The sequence below is a fragment of the Lithobates pipiens genome, unplaced genomic scaffold (assembly GCF_037356315.1).
Source record: "Lithobates pipiens isolate NorthernLeopardFrog02 unplaced genomic scaffold, aLitPip1_a1.2 Scaffold_1, whole genome shotgun sequence".
Taxonomy (NCBI): Eukaryota; Metazoa; Chordata; class Amphibia; order Anura; family Ranidae; genus Lithobates; species Lithobates pipiens.
The window spans coordinates 69,138,834-69,155,009 of NW_027507685.1; the positions used below are offsets into that span (position 1 = coordinate 69,138,834).

A 16,176-nucleotide genomic window follows, 5' to 3' on the forward strand; every position below is an offset into this window, starting at 1 on the left:
CGATCTCTGTGCGATTCGAGTTCAGCCATTCGCCGCACCCGCCGGGGACCCTTTTTTTGGCCCGCAGCAGAATCGGATCGCATGGGTGTTCACACCATGCGATCCGAGTTTGCAGATCGCACTGCGATATGCGAACTGATCTGGGGGTGTCAGTAACATTTCACTGACACTCCCAGCAGTTCGCATAGGGCAGTGTGAACTGCCGCCGGGAGGCATGCGATGCGGGAACCCGCCGCGGATTCGCGGCGTTTCCGCATCGCTCCAGTGTGAACCCAGCCTAATAAGCGATCATTTTTCTGATCGCCGTATTAGTGTCACAGGTGACGCTAGTTAGGCAGGTAGGTATTTAGGTTCGCCGCAGCTTTTTATAGCGCCAGGGACCCCCATATACTACCGCATAAAGCCCCCTGATTGCCCCCTAGTTAACCCTTTCACCTGTGATCACCATATAACTGTTACAGGTGACGCTGGTTGGTTAGTTATTTTTTTATAGTTTCAGGGCACCCGCCATTTATTACCTAATAAAGGTTTAACCCCCTGATCACCCGGCGGGTGTCATTTGTGACTAATAACTGTTAGGGCAGTTAGGGTTAGCCCCCTTTAGTTCTAAGGTACCCCCCTAACCCCCCCAATAAAGGTTTAACCCCGTGATCACCCCCCGTCGCCAGTGTCACTAAGGCTGGGTTCACATTGCAGCAGTTTATGAGAACGGATGTGATTCGCACCGCACTGCAGTGCAAATCACATCCGATCTCTGTGCGATTCGAGTTCAGCCATTCGCCGCACCCGCCGCAAATTCGCACGGGACCCTTTTTTTGGCCCGCAGCAGAATCGGATCGCATGGGTGTTCACACCATGCGATCCGAGTTTGCAGATCGCACTGCGATATGCGAACTGATCTGGGGGTGTCAGTAACATTTCACTGACACTCCCAGCAGTTCGCATAGGGCAGTGTGAACTGCCGCCGGGAGGCATGCGATGCGGGAACCCGCCGCGCATTCGTGGCGTTCCCGCATCGCTCCAGTGTGAACCCAGCCTAATAAGCGATCGTTTTTCTGATCGCTGTATTAGTGTCACAGGTGACGCTAGTTAGGCAGGTAGGTATTTAGGTTCGCCGCAGCTTTTTATAGCGCCAGGGACCCCCATATACTACCGCATAAAGCCCCCTGATTGCCCCCTAGTTAACCCTTTCACCAGTGATCACCATATAACTGTTACAGGTGACGCTGGTTGGTTAGTTATTTTTTTATAGTTTCAGGGCACCCGCCATTTATTACCTAGTCTCACTAGTGTACCCCTAAATTTAGGGGTGTCTACTTTCCAAAATGGGGTCATTTGGGGGGGGGGGTTTGTGCCATCTTGGCATTTTATGGCCTTCAAAACTGTAACGCCCTTAGAAAGCCTGAAGGCGGTGCTTGGTTTTCGGGGCCCCGTACGCGGCTAGGCTCCCAAAAAGTCCCACATATGTGGTATCCCCGTACTCAGGAGAAGCAGCAGAATTTATTTTCGGGTGTCATTTCACATATGCCCATGGCATGCATGAGCAATATATCATTTAGTGACAACTTTGTGAAAAAAAAAAAAAAAAAAAAGTTTGTAATTTTCCCGCAACTTGTGGCAAAATATAAAATATTCCATGAACTCAACATGCCTCTCAGCAAATAGCTTGGGGTGTCTACTTTCTAAAATGGGGTCATTTGTGGGGGTTTTGTGCCATCTTGGCATTTTATGGCCTTCAAAACTGTAATAGGTAGTGAGAAGTGAACTCAAAAATGTACGCCCTTAGAAAGCCTGAAGGCGGTGCTTGGTTTTCGGGGCCCCGTACGCGGCTAGGCTCCCAAAAAGTCCCACATATGTGGTATCCCCGTACTCAGGAGAAGCAGCAGAATTTATTTTGGGGTGTCATTTCACATACGCCCATAGCATGTGTGAGCAATATATCATTTAGTGACAACTTTGTGTAAAAAAAAAAAAATATTTTTTTTTTGTCATTATTCAATCGCTTGAGGCAAAAAAATAAAATATTCAATGGGCTCAACATGCCTCTTATCAATTTCCTTAGGGGGTCTACTTTCCAAAATGGGGTCATTTGGGGGGGTTTTGTACTGCCCTGACATTTTAGCACCTCAAGAAATGAGATAGGCAGTCGTAAACTAAAAGCTGCGTAAATTCCAGAAAACGTACCTTAGTTTGTAGATGTAACAACTTTTGCGCAAACCAATAAATATACAATTATTGACTTTTTTTTTTACCAAAGACATGTGGCTGAATACATTTTGGCCTAAATGTATGACTAAAATTGAGTTTATTGGATTTTTCTAATAACAAAAAGTAGAAAATATCATTTTTTTTCAAAATTTGCGGTCTTTTTACGTTTATATCGCAAAAAATAAAAATCGCAGAGGCAATCAAATACCATCAAAAAGAAAGCTCTATTTGTGGGAAGAAAAGGACGCAAATTTTGTTTGGGTACAACATTGCATGACCGCGCAATTACCAGTTAAAGCAGCGCAGTGCCAAAGTGTAAAAAGACCTCTGGTCATTTACCAGCAAAATGGTCCGGTCTGAAAGTGGTTAATGGGTACATATTTTTTATTTTTTTTTGTACTCCTTGGAGGCTATTGATAGCAAGGTTCGCAAGCTGGTCCTTTTGGCTGCCTCCTTATGGAATCCATCTCTAACTTTCCCATTGTGGCTGCTGCACTGCCAAAATAAGTTGAGCCAGGGGACAATGCACCAAACAAGGAGGATTCAAAAAAGGTCATGCTTTTCAAACTATAGCACAATACAGCATGAAGGACCGCAATAAAAAAAAAATAATGCTGATGGAGACAAATGCAGGATAGTAAAACAAAAGAAAATTTGTGAATGGAGTTCTCGATTTATTTTTGACAGTTCTTTTTTAATAAGACAAATAAAAAAAGCTTGTGTTCCTGGTCAATTGCCCCCAGGGGCGGGCTGGGCCGGGGGGCAGGGTGGAAATTTCCCCCCAGGCCGGCACCTACATTATGTTTAAAACGGCCGCTGGCTGTTTGTTCATTTCTTTTTTTTTTTTTTTTTTTACGCTGTGACGGGCAGCCTGGCCTCGGTTCAATAATCCCCTTCTCTCTGTGGTCACGTCGCACCGTTCTGATCAGTCCCGGCAGCAGCTGTCACTCACAGCCGAGCAGAGTGAAGCCGCCTCCCCCTCCTGCATGCACAGCACCGTGTAGACATGAAGGAGGAGGGGGAGGCGGCTTCACTCTGCTCGGCTGTGAGTGACAGCCGCTGCCGGGACTGATCAGAACGGCGCGACGTGAGTCACGCGACCACAGAGAAGGGGATTATTGCTTCGGGTCCCGGATCACTGAGCCGACAGATGTCACTCCACTCGGGTGCTGCTCGCACCTCCCCTGCAATGCCACTGCCTTGGGCTCGAGGTACATTATGGGTCCTTAGGGGGGTTCTTTACTGTGGGAGGTCCTGCACTGTAGGGGGGGGTCCTGCACTGTAGGGGGGGGTCCTGCACTGTAGGGGGGGGGTCCTGCACTGTAGGGGGCTGGTCCTGCACTGTAGGGGGGGTCCTGCACTGTAGGGGGGGGGTCCTGCACTGTAGGGGGGGGGTCCTGCACTGTAGGGGGGGGGTCCTGCACTGTAGGGGGGGGGGTCCTGCACTGTAGGGGGGGGGGGGTCCTGCACTGTAGGGGGGGGGGTCCTGCACTGTAGGGGGGGGTCCTGCACTGTAGGGGGGGGTCCTGCACTGTAGGGGGGGGGTCCTGCACTGTAGGGGGGGGTCCTGCACTGTAGAGGGGGTCCTGCACTGTAGAAGGGGTCATGCACTGTAGGGGGAGGGGTCTGTACTGTAGGGGGGTCTGCGCTGTAGGGTGGAGGGGTCTGTACTGTAGGAGGGTCTGCACTGTAGATGGGGGTCTGTATGGTAGGGAGGGGGGTCTGTGTAACATGCAGGGGGTCCAGAGCTGTGAGGGGCTGTGTAATGTAAAGGGGTGTGGAGGTGCAGGGTGCTGTGTAATGTAAAGGGGTCCAGAGGTACAAGGGCTGTGTAATGTAAAGGGGTCCAGAGGTTCAGGGTGCTGTGTAATGTAAAGGGGTCCAGAGGTACAAGGGCTGTGTAATGTAAAGGGGTCAAGAGGTAAGGGGTCCAGAGGTACAAGAGCTGTGTAATGTAAAGGGGTCCAGAGGTGCAGGCTGCTGTGTAATGTAAAGGGGTCCAGAGGTGCAGGCTGCTGTGTAATGTAAAGGGGTCCAGAGGTGCAGGCTGCTGTGTAATGTAAAGGGGTCCAGAGGTGCAGGCTGCTGTGTAATGTAAAGGGGTCCAGAGGTGCAGGCTGCTGTGTAATGTAAAGGGGTCCAGAGGTGCAGGCTGCTGTGTAATGTAAAGGGGTCCAGAGGTGCAGGCTGCTGTGTAATGTAAAGGGGTCCTTAGGTGCAAGGTCCTGTGTAATGTAAAGGGGTCCTTAGGTGCAAGGTCCTGTGTAATGTAAAGGGGTCCTTAGGTGCAAGGTCCTGTGTAATGTAAAGGGGTCCTTAGGTGCAAGGTCCTGTGTAATGTAAAGGGGTCCTTAGGTGCAAGGTCCTGTGTAATGTAAAGGGGTCCTTAGGTGCAAGGTCCTGTGTAATGTAAAGGGGTCCAGAGGTGCAAGGTTCTGTGTAATATAAAGAGGTCCTTAGGTGCAAGGTCCTGTGTAATGTAAAGGAGGGGTCCTTAGGTCCAAGGTCCTGTGTAATGTAAAGGGGTCCAGAGGTGCAAGGTTCTGTGTAATATAAAGAGGTCCTTAGGTGCAAGGTCCTGTGTAATATAAAGGGGTCCAGAGATGCAGGGTGCAGTGTAATTTAAAGGGGTCCAGAGGTGCAGTTGTGGAGAGGGGGGGGGTACACAGTAGTGACAAAAAGATATTGAAGGATGCAGAGGTATGCAGGGGACACAGTGGGTGTTTTTTATTTTATTTTATTTTATTTTATGGTGGGGGGTGCCAGATCTAGGATCCGCCCCGGGTGCCGAATGCTCTAGGTACGCCCCTGGTGTGGGCACAGCAGACTACAACTCCTACCTCCCAGGAGTCTCAGAGGCAGGCCAGGTGTGTGGCACGTTAGGGGAGGGGACGCCCGGCGTCAAGAACGTCACGTCGCACGTGACCTGCTGGGCTTATGGGGAGCAGTGGCTAGCTGCAGTCTGCAGAGAAGATGAGACCTGCTTCAGGATCATCACCCCGAAGAGTGGCAAGGACCTGGCTCAGTGTCTCCAGTCCTCACTGAATCAATGCTCCCCAGCCTGAAGTAAGGCATCTGTGATAACCTTCACAAAATGGAATAGAATGGGAAAATCCGCTTCAGTTGTAAATTTAATTAATAATGCATAGTCATCATGACAATTTAAAATTTTGGCAGTGGCAGCGTGTGTTTTTTTTTTTTTTTTTTTTTTCTTTTTTTTTTTTTTCTAGCACCTCCTCCCCACCAGCGGACTTAACACCCTCCCCCCCACCAGCGGACTTATCTAACACCCTCCCCCCACCAGCGGACTTATCTAACACCCTCCCCCCACCAGCGGACTTAACACCCTCCCCCCCACCCAGCGGACTTATCTAACACCCCCTCCCCCCAGCAGACTTATCTAACACCCTCCCCCCCACCAGCAGACTTATCTAGCACCCTCCCCCCCACCAGCGGACTTATCTAACACCCTCCCCCCCACCAGCGGACTTATCTAACACCCCCCCACCAGCAGACTTATCTAACACCCTCCCCCCCACCAGTAGACTTATCTAACACCCTCCCCCCCACCAGCGGACTTATCTAACATGCTCCCCCCACCCACCAGTGGACTTATCTAACACCGTCCCCCCACCCACCAGCGGACTTATCTAACACCCTCCCCCCACCAGCGGACTTATCTAACACGCTCCCCCCACCCACCAGCGGACTTATCTAACACCCCCCCCAACCAATGGACTCACCTAGCTGATTAAGTGGTTCAATGGGCCACTTGACTGGACTTGCCCCCCAGGCCTAAGGCTGCCAGCCCTCCCCTGATTGCCCCCATATCTAGGAAGGCTTTCTTTTGCTTTCCCACCCTCTTCACCGGGCTTCAGGTGTTAAGTCAAAACTTGGAGCATGCTTTTGTCAGAAGCAGTGGAACTCTAAGCCTGACAAATCTGGGAGCAAGCCCTCCTCAGAATAATAGCACACCCCCCACTTGTCCAAGTCAGCTTTTTGGCCATCTGGTGGCGTTAAATCTCAGATGTTTGGGTCTAGATCGTAATATCCAGGAGCTACAAACTAGAGTTTCAAACTGTGCTTTCCCCCACTTCATGGTTTTCAATTTGCCATCCTCTCAGCAAAGACAGGTGGGTCTGCACGCTGCTATTCAGCAGCTTGTTGCATATGGCGTTATTATGCCTGTTTCAAACAGGGATTGTTTTCAATGGTTTTAATTCAGTTTTTAAGTTTTTAAGAGTCCAGAAGTTAGGTCGGCCATTGCTTCCCATGTAATAGGGGATCTTCTGGCATCTGTTGACTTCATAGATGCCTACTCGCATATATTTGTTTTTTCACCACCATCAATGCTATCTGTGGTTTGCATCAGACACAGCTTGTTGCCCTTTTAACTTTGGCATGTCCTAGGCACCCCAGGTCTTTACGAAGATGGCTGCATGGGACAAATAGATTCAGTCTCAGAATTGGCCAATGCATCTGACCTGCAAGGCCAAACTCTCCTTGACTTGGTGGTTTTCCAGTCTGGCACTGGATTCGGGAAAGTCCTTTTCTTTTGAAGCTATGGACAGTTCTTGCAACAGATGCCAGCCCGTTTGACTGTGGTGGGGTCCTGGATACCTGCTTAGTGCAAGGGATTCATAAAGGAAAACTTGACTTCCCATTAATGTTTTGGAACTGCGGGTGATTTGGTTGTCCCTCAAGCAATAGACTTCTTAGCAGCAAGGCCACCTGACCAGAATCCAGATGAACAAATACCACAGCAGTGGCCTACGTCAACCACCAGGGAGGCCCCTTAAATGGAATCAGATCAAATTTCTCTTGGGCTCCTGCCCTAGCGTTTCACATCCCAGGTGCATAAATTTGGCAAGTGGACTGCCTCAGTCGTCCCAGATCCTCCAGACCTTTTTTTTCCCAAGGACCTGTTCACCATCCTACTTCTTGGTTGCTGGCTTTAACAGCATAGCTGTTGATGCACGGGCCCTGAGGTAAAGGGGTCATTTGAATTCGGTCATCCCAACGCTCTTGATAACTGGGGAAGTTGACTTCTCATAAAGTTTACCACCACACCTGGAAGGCCAATTTCTTCTACCTTAACCAGGATATTTTTCTTCCCTGCCTTTTATCCTGGCCTGAAACCAGGAAATTTCTCTGCACTTTCTGGATGTAGGACATTCTGTGAAGGGTCTACCTCTTGGCTAAAGCCTACTTTTAATCATAATCACTATTTTTCCTCTCGCAGGGCTCCTGCAGCAGGCTTCCTGCCTCTTGCTCCACAATTGCTAGGGCATTAGACGGGTCATCATTCAAGCCTGTGGTCGCACATAAGGTTCCTTCCTTCATTCCCCTTTTAAAGCACAGTCTGCTAGATTCATTAGGTTTTCATTTTCCGCATTAGGCATCTGTTTCTCAGATTTGCAAGGCTACCACCTGGTCTTCTGTTCACATGTTTAGGTTTTAAGAGGTAAATGTCAAGGCCTCCTCTGATACCATTTTCAGGTGCAAGTTGCCTCAAGCTGTTCTCTGAGCTCTGGTGACCCCCCCCCCCCCCCCATTTTTATGTGGGCTTGTTAGTGCTTTTTGTGTTGCCCACCCCTAAGTTAATCGGCTTTGGGGGGCATCCCATGGTTATGCCTAGAGATCCTGTGTGTACTGTAAGATTAGGAAAATACATTTTACTGGCAAGTAAAAAATGCTATTTCTTCATGTCTAGTACAGGTCCTTCCTCTCTGTTCTTTGTAATCTCCCTATTGCTTGTTACAAAACCTGAGGCTAGCTGGGGATGGAAGTGGTTATAGAGGTGGTATTTCTGCAGGTTTTTTTTTTTTTTTTGCCAGTGTTCAATCACCCGATGATAGTCGCCTATAACTCATGGTTAAAAATCCTATTAAAGCAGAACTCCGGACAGCTGTTAAGTTCAGCAGCCTATTATGGATGGCAAACTTGGTGAAGGTAGGAGATCAGCAACAAGGACATGGGGAATTTTTTTTTGGGCGGGAGTTCTGCTTTAAGATACTGGGTTATGCAGCAAGGTTAGGTTGATAAACAGTCGATATGTCCCTGTGAATGGGAGATATTTGAACAAAAAGCTATAAGAGAGGGTCAGGTGAATATACCCACCAGTGTGCACCAGAACTGAATTTTTTTTTTTTTTTAAATGCCCTTTAAAGGTATTTATGAATAGCTGGGATCGTAGCATGACTGTGGGTTTCTAAATGTTAGGAGACGCTGCATCATTCTGTTTATACTGTAGGGGACCTTTGCAGTTGTGTTAAGGTAATTAATTGTGAATAGTTGGATGCACTATTCATGTAGTCAAGACCAAATAGAATCGAGGACAGATCTCCATTATTTTCTGTTATTTGCCAAAAATTGGTATACTCTTTGATTTTATAGTGTACTTTTAGAGGTATTCCTTGTTCAATATTTCGTATTGGTTTGCGAGCACTTTACAAAAATCCAAATGTTAACAAAAGAATTATAGGCCCAATGAGTTAGGTAAGTATATACAACGGACCCAAAAATTGATGAAATTAGAGAGTTCACGTTGGTGTTAATGTGTACAAACCGGTATAGGTACATTTAGAGGTTTTCACAACCACCTGCTGTGGGCTTTTATGTTTCTGCAACAGCTTTTACTAGATATTGTTAGAGAGTGTGACATAAGTTCTATTTGTTCCTGCAGCTCAGAATGTCACTGTGGAGGATGTCATCACATCCTATACACAAGCCTGCCAGAAACTCAACTGCAAGCAAAGTCCAAAACTTATTCGACAGCTACAAGTAAGTTCCTCTGTTTACTTGCATCCTACAGCAGTGTGATGGTGATGTAGAATGCTGCTATAATAAGGATTTTTGTGTAAGCAGTGTTCTAAAATGTTTGAAGAGAGTTCTGCAGTTATACTGCATCCTGCACTAACACAGGATTATATGTCCCTTTCCATAGCAACATGCAATTATAGCCCCCGTTAGTTACCTTGGATCCAGGTCATTGCTTCTGACAAAGCTTCACAGCTGTTTTTTTTTTTTTTTCTTTCCTGTATTTTTAAAGATGCCATTTATTTAGCATTTAGAGAGCTAAAGAAGGTATATATGTGCCCAGTAGAACAAACATGGGTTTAACAGTAAAAAAAGAAAACGCCTGTCTAGGAATCTGAAGGCCACTAAATCTAATCTACTTGTTGGTTTATATAGCAGATACTTAATAAATCTCTTGGATTTTTATACATGTTCATTTTTTATTTTTTTTTAGGAACTTACTGATCTTTCAGGGAGAGTTGAAAGCCTGGATCTCAAAGGTAGAAAACATCAGTAGTTTTACCCATGATGTCTTCAGTACTTGATGGGCCCATTCTTGCTGAGAAATGCTGTTTGTATGTTTTGTGCTTATGGGCTAAGTTGCTTTCCTTTCTTCAGGAGAGAAGCTGGATCACAAGGCCTGTGAAGCTCTGGAGGAAATCTTCAAACGTGTGCAATTTAAGATGGTAGATCTGGAACAGACCAACCTAGATGAAGATGTAAGCCCTAATTAACCTTGAACTGAACTGCAAGTGTAAAACAGTTGCCTAACTCTGCACTACAGTACACTGCAGGCTCCTCTGGGTTCCTGCAAGTCTAGTTAATCCTGGGTGCCCCTTCTCCACTCCTTTTAAACAAGAATATAACTAGAATCCTCTGACTTTACTGGCATTAAAAGGGAACATCATACCAATTTTCACATAAAATCATATACTTTATTACAAAAGAATAAAATGTGCAAAGCCAAATGGCCCATAACAACAAGACCAGATTGTCACACACTATGAATTCCAGCTGCCGCTCATTGACAACTCTAGTATTGTTGAATATTAATACTTTAGTTTGTCTCCTAGCAATATGGTATGGTACTCATGAGTCAACGTGTTTCCAGTTTCCGCTTCATCAGGGCACTAAAAGTTAGTAGCAGTAACTTAGAAATGTGTGCATAGATGGCATGGAGGATTCCCCAGGGAGGGCACCGGAACCTACGGGAACCAGGCAGGCAAGATACACAATTGTCATCAGATTAACTGATGGATGGCCCAAGGAGGAGGGCCTTCTGAGTATAACATGCTAAAAGTTGCCACAGGCAGAAATCTTTTTATAGTCCTCTCACTACATAAATCTTCTAAAACAATCGTGTAGAGTCCACCAGATAAGCAGTATCTGCTAACACTACCATTATGGTCCAGTCTTGTAGGAAAAAGGATGGCTAGAAAGCTAAACGGCAATGTTCATAGATCCCCAACAAACTCTGCAGATAACGGTCACATGCATGTTCCCAAGGAGAAGCTCCCAGTAAAGTCCGATGGTTCTACATGAGCAGTATATAATATTGTGTGGTAAAGTTACTCTGTAGTAAGGCTATGACCAGTCAGGTATTTACGTAGTGTTAACAAGAAATATCTTAAGCTTGAAGTTTTGGCGAAAGCACAGAAGTTCTTCTCTCAACAACTTAGCTCATCATGCTCCCCCATGCCAGCAGCGACGAAGCTGACTTTTAAACTCACAGGGTGAGCTGAGATCTCAAGAGGACAGCATGAATGACTTCAGTGCCTCTGTTGTGAATGTTGATGAGAAATTTCTCTGAAATGTTTGCAGCTACAGAGATCACTGAGGGCTTGCTTGCTTTACTGCTTGTGTCTGCTTCCTGAGGCCTTTGCAGTGCAACCTAAACTTTCTCTGCTTATTGTATCATCTGTGACATTCAATCTTTTGAAGTTAATATTCATTCATGTAGCAAGAAGCTGTCGGAGTAAACTTAAGCACTGTCGGACACTCACTTGCAAAATATGTCTCGGTTGGTTATATAGTGATAGGTGAGGTCTAAAAAAAAAGACACAAGTCCAACCTATGTGTGTGATTATATGTCAGTATTACCTTTTTATATCCCTGTATGTTGTGATGGTTCAGGTGCTTATCTAAGTGTTCCTTGAAACTATTGATGCCCCCCCCCCCCCACTGACGCCCCCACCTGTGGAAGGGAATTTCACATCCTTGCCACTCTTACAGTAAAGAACCCTCTACGCGGTTTAAGGCTAAACCTCTCTTCTAATTTTAACGAGTAGGCACATGTCTTATTAAACTACCTTCTGCGAAAATATTAATGGACATACAATGTCATGTCAATGGACTTTCCTGAAAATATCCCTTATGCCATGTTTCCAGGCTAGTGTTGGCAGATTAGATGACATTAATTGTTGCTGAGAAAAAAAAAAAGGTTGTTTACAAGGATTTTTGGTCCTTTTGATGGTCATCGGACTCTATTTTTTAAAATGTGACAGAATATCAGTTAAGCTTGCAAAAGCCACATTAGCTAAGTCCGTCCTTTTTCCATAGAGGAAAATCATAGGAAGGTGACTGAAAATGTCTCACCTGCTATTGGAGCATTATCTGATGCCAGTGCCCATAAATTACTTATTTGTAGGCAGGGGTTCAGTATGCAGTCTTTTATATTTTAATACTTCCCATTTGCCTGCTGTGGAGTGTTCTTAATTTTAACAAATTTGTGAGGTTTTTTTCCCCCAAAAATTGGAGGAAAGAAAGGGGGTCACATGAGTAGTCTGAGCCATCCTGCAATATTAACTTCTGATATATGAATGGATAATACAATTGGGAACACAGCAAGTCGGTTATGAGAAACGTTCTGCATTCTTGCATAGAGAACAAAACAACCTCCTACACCAGGGGTGTCCAACCTTTTGAAGAGTGAGGGCCACTTAAGTGACTTGGCAACTGGTCGCGGGCCACACAGTGGAGCGGGCGGATGACAGGTTTGTGTCCTCTCCGCATATGCAGAGTGGACATGGACACAGCACACTCTACTATATGGGCCCTCTTATCCGATCTGCCCAGATGGAAGGGCACTGTTGCCCTTCTGTGTTTTTTTTTTTTTTTTTTTTTTTTTTTTTTTTTTGGGGGATCGGATTGGAGGTAGGTGGGCGTAAACAGACACAAGTCCATTTACATCTGCCGCTCCATAGAGGTGAATGGAGGGTCTGATTGGATCAGACTGTGTGAAAGGGGCCTGAGGCTGCTTTCACACTGATGCGCTAAGGTTTACCCACACTGCAGGACCAGCGCGCAGTGCACCTGGCTTTCCTGCAGATAAGCTGCACTTTGCCATAGACTTCTATTATATCCTGCAGGTGATATGCACTTTCTGAAAGTGCACCAAACTCGCAGGTAATAACAGAAGTTTATGACTGTGCTGGTAGCCCGCAGGCGCACTGCACTGCACCTGCTGATCAGTTTGAAAGCAGCCCAGTAACCATTGCAGAACAGATATTCCCATATATACAATGTGATTTTAGTAATGTACCTTCAATAACAGTCTTCCATTTAGGTATTGCCGGCTATTGCTGTCCCAGGCAGAGTGCATTTGGTATCACTTCACCTGCGTCAGGAGCCGGTGCTATACAGGAAGCATAGGCTTTTGTGACTCCGCTCTCTCCACAGCTGTGCTTCCTCTACTGCCCGGCTTAATTCCCATCCGGGATGGTGGGTTGGCGCGATCTGGGCTTGTGAACCCACCATCCCAGAACAGGAGGTCGTGGGCCATATCGGAGGGCTCCGCGGGCCACATGTGGCACCCGGCCACTGGTTGGGCACCCCGTCCTACACTATCAGCTGAAGAGATGTTAAAGTCCCAGGACTCGGTGTGCAGAGGAAAGGTGCAAGCTCTGCAGTTAAGTCTTTCTCATCCAAAAGAAACTAGCTCTATGAAAGTTTTATGCACCACATAGTACACAGCAGCTGTGACTGGTACCGCAGGCAGCATGCCTACGATGGTCAGTGAATCTTGTGGGAGGCTGGGTGCCTACAAACAGGAAATGTGCTTGCTGTAATGACCTCCTATGAAAATTTTGAGGCATGGGGAATGGGGTGAAAGTTTTTCACCAAGCACCAGAGGCAGTGGGTCAAACAAACGGGTGAAACTGAAGGTTTGCTGTGTAAACTTTCACTCCTTTCTCATTATCTGAGGATTCATATTATGCAAGAAACCAATGTAGCTTTCATAAATCTACCCCTTGCTTTTGCCATTTAAAATAATTAAACCCAAAACTTTTTTTTATTTTGGATAGAATATGCAAAGTTTAGAAACCCTGTCAGGTGTTTCTACTATCCTGGGCTCCATCAGGAAGATGTTCCCTTACTTTCTGTTCTAGTGATGTATTTGCAGACAGGAAGTGATGGCAAATCTGCAATAGGGAAAACTATCAACAGCAAAAATCAACAAGGGTTCTAGCATTCCCTTACTTGAGCTACTAAAGAAGACCTTTTCATTTTGACTGTACTGCTGTTAGAGAGATTTTCACTTTCCATCCTAGGGGACAACTTTTTTTACCAGACAGGAATTGAAGAAATCTCTCCAACGGGACCCCCTGAATGAAGTAAAACTGGAATTCGAATCCTTCCCCATTCTATCCAAAACTAAAAAAAATGTGGGCTATAGATACACTTTAGGGTCCATGCACAGTCACATTGGGCTTAAAAAAACGCTGCTTCTACTGGAGTTTGTGCTTTGCCCGCAGAAGCAGTTCAGTGTTATCCTATGTGTTCATGTACATTAGCACATTTAGAGGCAGAAAAAAAAAAACCCTTCTGGTTTAAATTTTTTGATTGGAGTTTTCTGGTAGAAAAACACTCCTAAACGTGTATATGGCTCCTGCTGCTGTGACTGACAGCCAGTGAGCCAATGTGGCTAGGGAGGTTGGCGGGGGCTTGAGCACCGTCTGTGTGTGAGGACATAGAGCGCAGCGGCTCGGGAGTGAGCCTACTTGTGTGCCCTCAAAGCAAGCTGCTTGCTGTAGTGGGAGGGGCCAGGAGCACCATCGGGGAGCCATGAGAAGAAGAGGATTGGACCTGCCCTGTGCAAAACCACTGCACAGAGCAGGTAAGTATGACATGTTTGTTGTTGTTTTTTTTTTTTTTTTTTTTTTATGTCTGTAATATTTTAAGCCCAGTGTGCATGGAGCCTAACAATACATTTGCAATCGATTTGTAGATAAGACCTAGCTCCCAATTGTGAGTCATGTGTGATAGGAAAAGGTCAGTTTCTTGTGGCTTTTAATAGACAAAATTAGTAGCAGGTTGCTGTTTGAAAAAAATAAATATATCACACCAACCCTATAATTAGAACTTTATCATCTAGGCTTGTTATGTTGTAATTTTCTGTTCAAAGGAATGTTTGGTCTTTTTTCGGTGTCCTAGATATAAATGTAAAATAAATCATGTTGATGTAATGAAAGAATATTTATATTGTATAACTTACTGTGCATTCCAATTCACATGGTTTGAAATAGGCGGAATTTGGTGGGCAGTTCTGACTCCTGCCAATTGTATACTACTTTAGAGTGGTCAGGCATACTGCAGATAGTTATCTGATGCAATTGAGGCATGGTTGTCTATTGCTCTTCATGGACCCACAACCCCTTTTATGGTGAAATTCAGCTAATTAAATCCATGTAAGGGCAGGCTGGTTGTACACAAGTTAATCTATTGATTGGCTTGTATGCAACCTGCCTGTCGTGCAACGCTGATCATTGTATTCTGACGGCGGGGAAGGCTCCTCACTGACAGAATACAATACCACAGCAGGAAGGTTCCCCCATCCACATTGAATGCGTTTTCCTTCATTCAAACCAGTGGTTGAATGGAAAAAAATTCATAATGTATGGGCTGCCTTAGGCTTAGCTGGCAGTGTGAGTGAGTAGATTGCTGACAGATGGCCATTTTAATATTGCATGATTTTTGCACCCAGCGCCTGTGTGCATTCAACTTGAACATTACGAACCTTTTCTCAAGTATTGCGTTATCCCTCCAGTTGCCAAATGCATGTGCAAAAATGTACATTTTTGTCTTTTTTTTTTTAATTTATTTTTCCTCAGCATTTTGTAGTCCTTGTTAAGTCTAAGCCAGAGAAAACTCAAGACGTAATGCTGTGCGCCTGTGTTCTGCGGCTGCCTCTGAGATTTTTGATTACTTTGAGCCTGGGTTGTAGTGTATTAGCGATGGATGTTAATAGGCACTAGGTTTGCATGTTAGCTGCTCTCTGTTTATGAGGAAAGCAGATAAAAATATGAATTGGTTTTACCGAGTGACCCAGCATATCCTCATTGTAAAATAATGTCCAGCTTTTTAATAAGGGCTCTTCACATCTGCAGTGCCTTCTAAGAAGTGATCCTCGGATTGCTTTTTAGAGGGCATTTAACAGGCAGGGAGGATTGGTTAGATCTTCTCATCACTGTCTGGTTTAACCCTCTAATGCCACCCTACTTTGCCATAATCACGTGCATTGCCGGTGGTTGTTGCACAGTTCCTTTGAATTTAATGGGTGCTTGTCAAAAACTGCATCCCAAGTATAACAAGGTGTACAGCCCTGTCCGGCTGTATTACAGTTCGGATAGGCGTCAAGGGGGTGTAAAACTCAGGCTCATCTGCCTGTTTTTTTACTGAATCCCGCTACCCATCTAAAAGAGCACAAAGATTAAAGTTTTCCTTTTGTATGTAGAGATATGTCACTCCTCCTTTTTCTGGTGTTTGCAGGGTGCCTCCGCTTTATTTGACATGATTGAGTATTATGAATCGGCGACGCATCTCAACATTTCCTTTAATAAGCACATTGGCACTCGGGGATGGCAAGCTGCCGCGCACATGATGCGCAAGGTAAGTGTATGTTGAAAATGAAACAGACCTATATATGAATTTTGGATAAAGTGATACTAAAGTCCTGTTTAAATAACAAACCTGTCATGCTTACCTGCTCTGTGAAGTGGTTTTGCACAGAGCAACACAGATCCTCCTCTTCTCGCATCCCTTGCCGGCGCTCCTGGCACCTTCCCCCTACTCACTCAAGCCAAGCTGCTGCTCTATGTCCATTCGGACAAGGACCGTGGCTCGACCCCACCCCATTTCTCTTCTCATTTGCTCACAGACTGACAGCAGTGG

General features: G+C 45.6%; 1 protein-coding gene across 1 annotated transcript in view; it reads left to right on the forward strand.

Annotated features, from left to right (window-relative positions):
- PPP1R37 (protein phosphatase 1 regulatory subunit 37) overlaps window positions 1-16,176 on the forward strand; it is an 86,434-nt gene that overhangs the window by 38,992 nt on the left and 31,266 nt on the right. Inside the window, exons 2-5 of the mRNA XM_077455163.1 lie at window positions 8,894-8,991; window positions 9,461-9,506; window positions 9,625-9,725; window positions 15,775-15,894. Of these exons, the coding sequence (XP_077311289.1) occupies window positions 8,894-8,991; window positions 9,461-9,506; window positions 9,625-9,725; window positions 15,775-15,894 (365 nt within the window). The remainder of the gene's footprint in view (window positions 1-8,893; window positions 8,992-9,460; window positions 9,507-9,624; window positions 9,726-15,774; window positions 15,895-16,176) is intronic.